The 13,076-nt window shown below is 38.5% G+C and overlaps 1 protein-coding gene across 9 annotated transcripts in view; it reads left to right on the top strand.

Annotated features, from left to right (window-relative positions):
- DOP1A (DOP1 leucine zipper like protein A) overlaps positions 1–13,076 on the top strand; it is a 105,869-nt gene that overhangs the window by 72,641 nt on the left and 20,152 nt on the right. For all 9 annotated transcript variants that reach the window (XM_046004202.1, XM_046004199.1, XM_046004203.1 and 6 more), the window contains 7 exons: positions 747–847; positions 2,380–2,639; positions 6,270–8,259; positions 9,234–9,345; positions 9,448–9,630; positions 11,344–11,469; positions 12,542–12,676. In XM_046004202.1, coding sequence (XP_045860158.1) covers positions 747–847; positions 2,380–2,639; positions 6,270–8,259; positions 9,234–9,345; positions 9,448–9,630; positions 11,344–11,469; positions 12,542–12,676 — 2,907 coding nt within the window. The remainder of the gene's footprint in view (positions 1–746; positions 848–2,379; positions 2,640–6,269; positions 8,260–9,233; positions 9,346–9,447; positions 9,631–11,343; positions 11,470–12,541; positions 12,677–13,076) is intronic.

Genomic DNA, 13,076 nt, shown 5'->3' with positions numbered 1-13,076 from the left:
CCTGAGGAAAAAAAGGAGAGCACTTCTCTAACTGATCACAAGCAATTTAGAGAGTTTCAGTCCCTGATGGGGAGGCTTTTACTCAAAAGATTCCACAGGTGCTTGAGGAAAACTATAAAAATCTTGATAACTTCATAATTCCTACTTGATTTAATTCATGTTCACTATCTAACACCAAAAGCTGCTCCTTCTGAATAATGTATTTTTCCCTTGTTCTTCCATTATTACCATAACACTTAATGTTTTCAAGGTAATCTCAAAGGGATATGTTTTTCTTACAGAAGTAATTATTTTTAGGTGTTTAAATTTTTGAATCTAATAAATCAGCTTTATAAATAATGACAAATTCATTTGAGATTAATATATAATTTCTGGGAGCAAAAGTACATTGCATAGTGTAATAAAATAAATTTTGACTACTAAGTATTTATATTAAAGTAAGAGGGAAAGTGCTTATACTGAAGTTCTTTCCATTCCCTGTTTTACAGTGATCTAGAGACTTGGTTACCTAGTCTAAACCTAGTCTATGATGTAGTATGAGATGATCCTTCATGTTTAATATTTCTGTGTATATTTAAGTGTTTTTTACATTTCTGCTTTCATAAAAACAGTTTATTGTGTTGTGTATTGAGTACTATGAACATTGAACCTAATACTGCCTCTTAAAATGCAACTTTGATTCACTAAAATCTCTTAATATCTTCAAGGGAGAATAAAATAACTTAATGTCCCATATTCCTCCTCAGAAAATAAGGATGGAAGCACATGCAAAGTTTGCAGTTCTTTGGCATCTCACAAGGGATCTCCATATAAATAAGTCATCATCTTTTGCACGTTCTTTTGACAGGTTGGTTGCATTTGATGTTGGATTTACAGTAAGGTATCTCAATGTCTCTTCTGGAATCCTCTGCCTAGTTTGGCAGGGGTAGAAAATAGCAATTTACAGATGTTTTAAAGAGAACTTATAAATTATTATTTTTTTAAATCTAAGCTGTATTAAAATGCATGACGTGGAGCACCCAGAGACCCTTCCTTTCACTAGATGATGATTCATCAAGACCCTGCTGTGTGCCAGGCACCATTCTAGGTGTCAGAGACAGCCCTTAGAGTCTCTATTCACAGTGAAGTTTCATTTAAACAGTACATTATGTAGCTGTTTCTCTAATCTGGTCTCTAATAGGTCTCTGAACTGGACCTAATAAATCTCTAGCTAAAATACTGAGAGACCATAGGACATCTGCGTGGCTCAGTCGTTAAGTGTCTGCCTTCAGCTCAGGTCATGATCCCAGGGTCCTGGGATGGAGTCCCACATTGGGCTCCCTGCTCAGCGGGAAGCCTGCTTCTTCCTCTCCCACTCCCCATGCCTGTGTTCCGTGTCCCGCTGTCTGTCTGTCTATCAAATACATAAATAAAAATTAAAAAAAAATACTGAGAGACCACTTATGTGGATTCAGAGAACCTGTCGCTGCCTAAGAGCGGTTTCACTACTTGTCTAGATGACTCATCCCCCAAATGTGAGATTTCCATTAACTTCCAAGGAGAGGCTATTACACCATAGCTTCAGATACTGGCACAGGATAATGGCAGTCTCACTAGGAGGTCTCGTAAAAGAGGCCACAGATACAACTATGCTTATAGCCCCAGCTCAGGACCAGATGTGTGTTTTACTGAACATTACTTTTTTAATAGCATCACCATTTTTAAATGATCTGCTATTGAACCAGTCCAATGAACTAGGTCCTTGGCCTAGGTACTTTACAAATACTTTACAAATACCATCTCTCATTTGAAGCCTGCCATTTCTCATCATGCAAATGAGACTCTGAAGGACCAGGGAAATTAAAAGTGGCTTGCCCAAAACGACACATGAGGTCGAGTAGATAGCCCACATTTGAATCTTGGGTTTTCTGATTCCAAACCACACCTCCATACCTTTCACAGAAGATCCTTCCTTGAATTAAGCTCATAGGTTTGACTCTTAAAGAGACTGGGTGCAAAAGAGCACGGGAGCGGTGCTGACTTGTAGGGAGTTCAGTATTTAGTGACATGAATATGTTGCTAAAACAAACTAAGGGAGTTTTTTCCTATTCTTTAGTATTTATCTTATAAGAAAAATGTATCTTGTGAACTTTAAAAAGAAAACACAAGTATATAAGAAAAGAAAAAATGATTTTTTTCCTTTCTTGTATCCACTGGGACTGTAGGGAATAAGATTATTAAAATGCTGTGGTCCACAGTTATCTTGAAGGATGACTACTTTTTAAAAAGTTAATTCGAAATAACAAAAAACTTATAATAATACTGATTTAAGAAAAACTAGTGTGTGACAGTTCAAGTAGGTGTTTTCTTCTTTGTTTTAATTATTGTTATTTATTGTAGGTCGCTGTTCATCATGTTAGATAGCCTGAACAGCCTCGATGGTTCTACCAGCTCCGTGGGACAAGCCTGGCTGAACCAAGTGCTACAAAGACATGATATTGCAAGAGTTTTGGAACCATTACTATTGCTCCTGCTTCATCCCAAAACTCAGAGGGTTTCAGTGCAGCGCGTACAGGCAGAACGCTATTGGAATAAGGCTCCCTATTTCCCGGGAGAAGAGAGTGACAAGCATTTCATGCAGAATTTTGCCTGCAGCAATGGTGAATATCAGTGGAAGTACAACAGCTTTCTTTATTACTTTAATTAAGTTATGAAAATCAAGTGAGAGGTGAACACGGTGGAGGTCAGCAACAGTGCGGTGTTCTCCACAAGTGTTCTCACCATACCCTGGTGGTTCTCATGTGGGCCGTGTCAGAATGTACTTCGTCAGTGAGCACCTTAGAGGACTTGGATCTCTCTTATCAGATTACTTTTTCAGGGCTGGTCTGAAGGTAGTGAGTTATCTCAATTGATTGTTCACAGTCAGTTACGGATTACTTTTTCAAGGGAGGAGTCAACCCAACTCTGGGCAAAGACAGTCTTCAGTTTTGTTGCAAATACCTTTAGAGTTTAATTAGCAATTTTGGCCCTACAAGGCCATGGAGCTACTTCACTGGGAATGTATACTAAGCTTGTAGTGCACACTTAGATTTCATGAGTCATTTTCTTCCTTTCTGAAATGGGAACAGTAGCACCCATCTTTCTAGGCTTCATTGTGGACATCAGATACTGTCATGTTTGTGACATGATCGGTGCAGACTGGCATATCATAAGTGTTGAATATTCGCTATTATTACTAGAAGTCCACACTTAACAAACTGTCTGGTGATGCCATCTATGATACAGTGATAATGGCCCCATATATTAGATTAGTTTGTTATACTTCAGGAGACAAAAGATGCTCACATATCTCATTTGTATCTTGACAAATAACCCTGTGAGGTCAGTAATAAAAAGGTCATTTTAATGAGCAGGGAACTGCTGCTGAGAGGGCTGTGACCGTCTCACCCTCCCACGACTGCTGAGTGATAAAGCTGCAACCGAGCCGGTGTGCTAGCTACTTCATCTTTAGTGTTTCTTCAGAGCCTTCTTTCCTTTCTCTGCCTTCCTTTCCACTGCCTCCCCTGAGTCTTCTCAGAGCATGCACTACCCTGTTCATTGCCCCAACTTTCAGCCTCTTTATGTTAGCATTTTACCCGCTGCAGTTCCTGCCTATCTGCCAAATTCTCACCTTGTCTTGGGATCAGTCTCCTTACCTGTAGGGTCACGATGCTTTCCCTGAGTTTTATAGCACTTGCTTGGTACTACTCATATGGAACTAAGCCTTCTGCTCTTTCTTTTTTTTTTTTTTTAATAAATATATAATGTATTTTTATCCCCAGGGGTTCAGGTCTGTGAATTGCCAGGTTTACACACTTCACAGCACTCACCATAGCACATACCCTCCCCAATGTCCATAACCCCACCCCCTCTCTCAACCCCCCTCCCCCCCCCCAGCAACCCTCAGTTTGTTTTGTGAGATTTAGAGTCACTTATGTTTGGCTCCCTCCTGATCCCATCTTGTTTCATTTATTCTTTTCCTGCCCCCCAACCCCCCCCATGTTGCATCTCCACTTCCTCATATCAGGGAGATCATATGATAGTTGACTTTCTCCAATTGACTTATTTCACTAAGCATGATACCCTCTAGTTCCATCCACGTCGTCGCAAATGGCAAGATTTCATTTCTTTTGATGGCTGCATAGTATTCCATTGTGTATATATACCACATCTTCTTTATCCATTCATCTGTTGATGGACATCTAGGTTCTTTCCATAGTTTGGCTATTGTAGACATTGCTGCTATAAACATTCGGGTACATGTGCCCCTTTGGATCACTACGTTTGTATCTTTAGGGTAAATACCCAGTAGTGTAATTGCTGGGTCATAAGGTAGCTCTATTTTCAACTTTTTGAGGAACCCCCATGCTGTTTTCCAGAGTGGTTGCACCAGCTTGCATTCCCACCAAAAGTGTAGGAGGTTCCCCGTTCTCCGCATCCTTGCCAGCATCTGTCATTTCCTGACTTGTTCATTTTAGCCATTCTGACTGGTGTGAGGTGATATCTCATTGTGGTTTTGATTTGTGTTTCCCTGATGCCGAGTGATGTGGAGCACTTTTTCATGTGTCTGTTGGCCATCTGGATGTCTTTGCAGAAATGTCTGTTCATGTCCTCTGCCCAATTCTTGATTGGATTATTTGTTCTTTGGGTGTTGAGTTTGCTAAGTTCCTTATAGATTTTGGACACTAGCCCTTTATCTGATATGTCGTTTGCAAATATCTTCTCCCATTCTGTCAGTTGTCTTTTGGTTTTGTTAACTGTTTCCTTTGCTGTGCAAAGCTTTTGATCTTGATGAAATCCCAATAGTTCATTTTTGCCCTTGCTTCCCTTGCCTTTGGCGATGTTCCTAGGAAGATGTTGCTGCGGCTGAGGTCGAAGAGGTTGCTGCCTGCGTTCTCCTCAAGGATTTTGATGGATTCCTTTCTCACATTGAGGTCCTTCATCCATTTGAGTCTATTTTCGTGTGTGGTGTAAGGAAGTGGTCCAATTTCATTTTTCTGCATGTCGCTGTCCAATTTTCCCAATACCGTTCATTGAAGAGAGGCTGTCTTTTTTCCACTGGACATTCTTCCCTGCTTTGTTGAAGATTAGTTGACCATAGAGTTGAGGGTCTATTTCTGGGCTCTCTATTCTGTTCCATTGATCTATGTGTCTGTTTTTGTGCCAGTACCATACTGTCTTGATGATTGTCTTGAAGTCCAGAATTATGATGCCACCAACTTTGGCTTTCTTTTTCAATATTCCTTTGGCTATTCGAGGTCTTTTCTGATTCCATATAAATTTTAGGATTATTTGTTCCATTTCTTTGAAAAAAAGGGGTGGGATTTTGATAGGGATTGCATTAAATGTGTAGATTGCTTTAGGTAGCATAGACATTTTCACAATATTTGTTCTTCCAATCCAGGAGCATGGAACATTTTTCCATTTCTTTGTGTCTTCCTCAATTTCTTTCATGAGTACTTTATAGTTTTCTGAGTATAGATTCTTAGCCTCTTTGGTTAGGTTTATTCCGAGGTATTTTATAGTTTGGGGTGCAATTGTAAATGGGATTGACTCCTTAATTTCTCATTTTTCTGTCTTGTTGTTGGTATAGAGAAATGCCTTCTGCTCTTTCTAAAAGGATGCTGGCATCCTAGTATACCCTCCCCCCAACCCCCGACAAAGTATAGAAATGGATAAGTGTGTTTGTGATCCCCTACTGAGTTCAAACTCTATATAGAGAGCAATGACGTCTTCTCTCTCACCGCCATTGTCTCCAGGTTTAGGGCCTTACTTATACTAGATAATTCCTAAATGTTGTATTTTATTGAACTAAAGGAACTACATATATACATATTATAATCTATGACCAAATTACTTGAATTCTTAGAAATAGCATAGCTAAAGGGAAGCATCACACAGGGAGGAAAAAAAACTTAAATTTTGAACTCCAGTAAAAAGGATACCTTATTTGGGGATGAGGACAAAATTTTATATTATATCTGTTTTAAATATGTTGTTCTGTTTAATTCAGTTGGATTAATAGGCTTTCTAATGTTCAGTTGTCTTTACTAAATTCTAATTAATGGTAATCCACATAATTTTCTAACTTAAAGGGTCTAAAATAGTAATGAATTAAAAATACAATTTTAATAGGAAAATATAAGTAGGTGATGAAGCTAATGATTAAAAATCTTGAGTTCGGTCTACCATTTCAATTATTTTAATATGTTTTATATTTTTCCTTCTTTGCTGTTTTCTTCAAATGCCAGTAAGCCAAGTACAACTCATTGCATCTAAAGGGAATGGTGAAAAGCCACTTACCATGGACGAAATAGAGAACTTTAGTCTCACTGTTAATCCATTGAGTGACCGACTTTCCCTTTTAAGTACCAGCAGTGAGACAATTCCAATGGTTGTATCTGATTTTGATCTTCCAGACCAGCAGATAGAAGTACTTCAGAGTTCTGACTCTGGATGTTCACAGTCCTCTGCTGGGGACAACTTGAGTTACGAAGTCGATCCCGAAAATGTGAATGTTCAAGAAGATTCCCAAATGCCAAATGCGAGCTCCCCGGATGATGATGTTCAGCAGGTAGTGTTTGACCTGATATGTAAAGTTGTAAGTGGCCTCGAAGCAGAATCTGCATCAGTTCCATCTCAGTTAGAAATTGAAGCTCTGCCCCCAGAGCACAGCGATGTAGGTCCCCGCGAAGAGGCGCTCCAGACCGACGATCAGTCCGCTCAGCAGAGCCACAGTGCTTTGCTGAGTAACGACAGTTCTCAGTTTCTGTCTGTGTCAGCCGAGGGAGGCCCTGAGTGCCTGGCAAATGGAATCTCCAGAAATAGTTCCTCCCCTTGTATTTCAGGAACCACACAGACTCTCCAGGACTCTAATGTTGCTTCCGTAGAGACCAAATCTAGACAGAGGAGTCACAGTAGCATTCAGTTCAGTTTCAAAGAAAAATTATCAGAAAAAGTCTCTGAGAAAGAAACCATCGTTAAGGAGTCCGGTAAACAACCAGGAGCAAAACCTAAAGTAAAACTTGCCAGAAAAAAGGATGATGACAAGAAAAAAACGTCAAATGAAAAACTCAAACAAACCAGTGTGTTCTTCAGTGATGGGCTGGATTTAGAGAACTGGTACAGCTGTGGAGAAGGAGAAATTTCTGAAATTGAGAGTGATATGGGTTCTCCAGGGTCCCGGAAATCTCCCAATTTCAACATCCATCCGCTCTATCAGCATGTGCTTCTGTATCTCCAGTTGTATGATTCATCGAGGACTCTCTATGCTTTTTCTGCCATCAAAGCCATCTTAAAAACTAACCCTATTACTTTCGTAAATGCCATTTCAACCACTAGTGTAAATAATGCATATACCCCTCAGTTGTCTCTGCTTCAGAACCTCTTGGCCAGACACCGGATTTCTGTTATGGGCAAAGACTTTTATAGTCACATTCCAGTAGACTCAAATCATAACTTCCGGAGTTCTATGTACATAGAAATCCTTATTTCCCTCTGCTTGTATTACATGCGTAGCCATTACCCAACTCACGTCAAGGTCACTGCACAGGACTTAATAGGCAATCGAAACATGCAGATGATGAGCATAGAAATTTTGACGCTTCTCTTTACTGAGCTGGCAAAAGTAATAGAAAGCTCAGCAAAAGGTTTCCCAAGTTTTATCTCTGATATGTTATCTAAGTGCAAAGTTCAGAAAGTGATTCTTCACTGCTTGCTGTCATCCATCTTTAGTGCACAGAAATGGCACAGTGAGAAAATGGCAGGTAAGAACATGGTTTCTGTGGAGGAGGGTTTCTCAGAGGACAGCCTTATCAATTTCTCAGAGGATGAATTTGACAATGGCAGCACACTCCAGTCACAACTTCTTAAAGTGCTTCAGAGGCTCATTGTTCTAGAACACCGGGTGATGACTATCCCCGAAGAGAACGAAACAGGTTTTGATTTTGTCGTCTCTGACCTGGAACACATCAATCCACATCAGCCCATGACTTCTCTCCAGTATCTGCATGCTCAGCCTATTACGTGTCAAGGCATGTTCCTTTGTGCAGTGATACGAGCTTTGCATCAACACTGTGCTTGTAAGATGCACCCACAGTGGATTGGTTTAATCACATCTACTCTGCCTTACATGGGAAAAGTTCTACAGAGAGTGGTTGTTTCCGTGACACTGCAGCTCTGCAGGAATTTAGATAATCTAATCCAGCAGTACAAATATGAAACAGGATTATCCGATAGTAGGTAAGATTGATTTTTAACTTTATCATTGACATTTTTCACATCATGGCAACGTAATTGTCCACAAAGTCAGTTATAATTTGGATAAATAAATTAGTGGTTATCATTGGGTTACAAATAGTATGTTGTTTTCACAAAAATGAAACTCTGCTTGAGAAAGTGTATCAATAAAAGAATTTAAGAATGGAAGAAAGGAGTGTTTAAACAGAGTTTTTTTCTTGGTTGAAATTAATTTTGATGTTCTTCTTGACTGAACTGGTGAGAGTAATGAAAAACCCACAAAGGGTTTCCTTAGTTTTATCTAATAAGTTATCTAAGTGGAAATTAATGTCACACTAAAATTATTTTTAGAGGTTGCCTAGGTGGCCCAGTTGGTTAAGCATCTCCTTTTGGCTCAGGTCATGATCCCAGGGTCTGAGGATCGAGCCCCCATGGGCTCCTTGCTCAGCAGAGAGCCTGCTTCTCTCTCTCCCTCTGCCTGCCACTCCCCCTGCTTGTGCTCTCTCTCTGTCAAATAAATTTTTTAAAATAATTGTTTTCCCATCCGATTTTATTTCTTGTTTGCAGTTTTCATAGTTTAGTGGTGAATTCCATCTGTATCTCCATGTTTAATTAGTCTGTCAGAAATTACCCAAATGTTTAATAGACTAGTATATGGTTTATCTCCTGTGCAATCTTCGCTACTACGTGTAAAGTATGATAAAACTGCCTATATCATTTCATATTGATATGCCTGCTGTTAGGTTGCTAGAAATTTATTGGCTATATTTATTTTGTATTGAATTCTTTAGCCAAAAAGAACTCTAGTACAACTCACTTATTTTAGAGATGAGGATATACAAGCTTCTAATGTATGGTCTTAGTCATTTGTTCTTATGATATTTATTGAGCACTTACAATGTGCCTAGAAACTACTGAACATTCACTACAAACTTTTTCACAGAACTTGTGTTCAAATGAATGCATTTTTTTTTCAGGCCTCTGTGGATGGCATCAATCATTCCACCAGATATGATTCTTACTCTTTTAGAAGGGATCACAGCCATTATCCATTATTGTTTATTGGATCCTACTACTCAGTATCACCAAGTAAGACTGTGCAAATATTTGACTCCTTTGAAAAGACTGAGGTCTAATAAGTACCCATTTGTAAACCTCGGTAAGTGATATGTGTTTTTCCCCCGATTTAAGCTTTTGGTCAACGTAGACCAAAAACACTTGTTTGAAGCCCGCAGTGGAATCCTCTCGATCCTTCATATGATCATGTCCTCTGTGACATTGCTCTGGAGCATCCTGCATCAGGCTGATTCTTCTGAAAAGATCACTGTTGCTGCCTCTGCATCTGTTACCACTATTAATCTTGGAGCCACAAAGGTTAGACAATTTACATTTCCTCTGTAGAGCTCAAGAGTTCGTTCAGGGGCTTTCCTAAAGATTGTATTCAGAATTTGTGAATAATTTGAGTAGTGTTTTTGGCATGCTGCTTGAATTGAGTAATTCTCAAATAATTTTAACTGTTTCATTGAGAAATGACATATCACAGAATTCACCATTTTAACTATATACAATACAATGATTTTTTTTTCCTAGTACATTTCTAGAGTTGTGAAACTGTTACCGCAATCTTCAAACATGTCCATCACCATAAAAAGATTCCTGGTGCCCATTTCCAGTCACTCCCCATTCCCCTCACTAAGTCCAATCAACCACTAATCTGTTTTTTCTACATATACATTTGCTTTTTTGGACATTTTTAATAAATGGCATCATTTGCTCTTTTGTATCTGCTCTTTTTTTTTTTTTGCTCTTTTGTATCTGGCTTTTTCTATGTGACATAATGTTTTTGAGGTTCATTCATACATATTATAATTTTATTCCTTTTCTTTAGGACATCTTAAGTTGACACTTTAATATGCAAAACCCTCCTGGAAAACAATTTCGCAATATGCACAGAGAGCTTTAAAAGTCTTGTAGCTTGGGGCACCTGGGTGACTCAGTGGATTAAGCCGCTGCCTTCGGCTCAGGTCATGATCTCAGTGTTCTGGGATCGAGCCCCGCATCGGGCTCTCTGCTCAGCGGGGAGCCTGCTTCCCCCTCTCTCTCTGCCTGCCTCTCTGCCTGCTTGTGATCTCTCTCTGTCAAATAAATAAATAAAAAATCTTTACAAAAAAAAAAAAAAGTCTTGTAGCCTATGACCTAGTAATCTACTTAGTAATGTATTCTAAGGTAATCAAAATTATCCAGAGATACATACCTATCATTATAGCCTTGTGTAGTAGCAAAAAGAGAGCCCCTAAACAGTAAATATGGAAATGGTTAAATTATACTTTTAATGTTATATTACATAGCTGCTAATAATGGTTTTGAAGAAATCTTAGTGGATGAAAAATGTGTAAAACTTTAGTGAAACAAGGACATTACATAATTGAACAATTTTGTATTTATAATTCTATAAAAATTATATTCAGAAAAAGAAATGTGCTTAATAGTGATTATCTTGGCATAATGTAATTAATGGTTGAGTGTTTAAATTTTTTCCTTACACTCTGGCATCTTCCAAATTTTCTACTTTATACTTAGAGGAACATTCTATCTGAAAGCGTGTTATACAACATCAAGTTATTGAATTGATAGCCCCTCAGTTACCTTAATCTTACTCTTAGACCTGACTCCCTAGATCTGGGAGTAATGGGAGCACAACTGAAATTAGGGGAAGAGGAAGGTTGGAAACTGTTCCAAAATTTTACTTAAGTACTTAGTTTAGATTAAACTATGCTTTTCCTTTGTATAATTTCACTTAAATATTCCTTTTTAAAGGAATCTACTAATGTAATTGGACTTCATATATGGTGTTTTCCTGTTGTGTTATACAGACTCTTGCATTTGGCTGATTGACAGTTGTTTTATAGTTGTTGTTTTTTCTTTCCCAGTTAAAATAACCATGATTGCCTCCCTTAACACTTCCTCTACTGTTACTTAGGTGGCAAAACATGAAAGCACTATATTTCTTTCCAAAAAACAAAAGTACAGTCTATTTATTAATGTTTCATAATTTTTATCACTTGTGGTTTATGTAAATTGTTTTAGAACTTGAGGCAACAGATCCTTGAACTATTGGGCCCCATTTCAATGAATCATGGTGTTCACTTTATGGCTGCTATTGCATTTGTATGGAATGAAAGAAGACTGAACAAAACCACCTCCAGGACCAAGGTATATGTTTAACCATTTGGTACTTTTGTTGTTTCATTTGATAAGCATTTGGTGAGTACATGCGAATTTTCAACTCTCTATTAGTTATAGTGGGGCTGGAATGGGATGGGAAATAGAAAAGCAGTAGTTTTTCTACAGGTGGATGGAAAAATGTGTAAAACTTAGATAATGTAAAACTTATATAATGATGTATTTATTGCCCAAATGTCTTAAATAAGCATGAAAAGCATCATTTTATGCAAAAAAAAGAAATTAGTATGATATTAACTATATTTGAAGTAGAAAAGTTAACATGGTACAGAGTTTTTGTTTTTTTTTTAAATGTTAGCTATTCAGGGTACAAAGCAAGGATATGGAGAGTTTTCATCTTGACTAGATTTTCATTAAGACATGATAGCTTAAGTAGTTTCTAAATGCAATCCATATATTGGCTTAAGAGGATTATCTATGTGAAATTTTTGCTACTTTGTGAATTTGGAAGCTCAAAAATGTTCTGTATTGGAAATAGTGACTCATTAGAATATTAAGGCTATTGGGGGCACCTGGGTGGCTCAGTGGATTAAAGCCTTTGCCTTCGGCTCAGGTCATGATCCCGGGGTCCTGGGATCGAGCCCCGCATCGGGCTCTCTGCTTAGCAGGGAGCCTGCTTCTTCCTCTCTCTCTCTGCCTGCTTCTCTGCCTATTTGTGATCTCTGTCTATCAAATAATAAATAAAATCTTAAAAAAAAAAGGAAACATGAAATAGGAAAAAATAGCTGTGTATATTACTCAGATAATAGAAGAGAGCTAAGAGTTGAGCAGGGTTGCTTTGGGATGTGAGATATAGGATAGGACACTGATGTCTTTTCTTGTAAGGCTTATTATTACCCTATTTGATTTTTTGAAATGTTGTATGTGCATTGTACATTTATTTATTTATTTATTTATTTATTTATTACCTAAGGTAGTCAAGAGACTTGCAAAGTCTTTTATATTAAAAAGAGTCCATGAAATAATCTCTTAATTCTGTGACTTCTGTTAAAAGACTTATGTACCCGCCTACATACAGAAAGACAATGATGTGTTTACCCAGGTCATTCCTGCAGCCAGTGAAGAACAGCTTTTACTCGTAGAACTGGTTCGCTCCATCAGTGTCATGAGGGCAGAAACCGTTATGCAGACTGTGAAAGAAGTTTTAAAGCAGCCCCCAGCCATAGCCAAGGACAAGGTAAGAAGAGCTTTTCTTTGCCTTTATTGACAATTCTGTTTCAGAAATTATGCTGGTAGGTGAGGTATTTTTTGTGCAGTAATGTCCTTTCACAGACTGGGGAGAGGAAATCATGTTGACCTCATACTACCGTAATCAAAACATTTGTCAGGGGCGCCTGGGTGACTCAGTGAGTTAAGCCTCTGCCTTCGGCTCAGGTCATGATCTCAGGGTCCTGGGATCAAGCCCCACATCAGGCTCTCTGCTCAGCAGGGAGCCTGTTTCCCACTCCTCCACCCGCACGCCCCTCCTCACTCTGCCTGCCTCTCTCCCTACTTGTGATCTCTGCCAAATAAATAAAATCTTAAAAAAAAAAAAATTATCAGCACCTGCAGGGACTGCTGTTGTCATCATCTCTGTA

Source organism: Meles meles, chromosome 5 (genome assembly GCF_922984935.1).
Source record: "Meles meles chromosome 5, mMelMel3.1 paternal haplotype, whole genome shotgun sequence".
NCBI classification, from domain to species: Eukaryota; Metazoa; Chordata; class Mammalia; order Carnivora; family Mustelidae; genus Meles; species Meles meles.
Note: the sequence above shows the minus strand (reverse complement) of the source record. Positions and strands in the feature narration are given on the sequence as shown.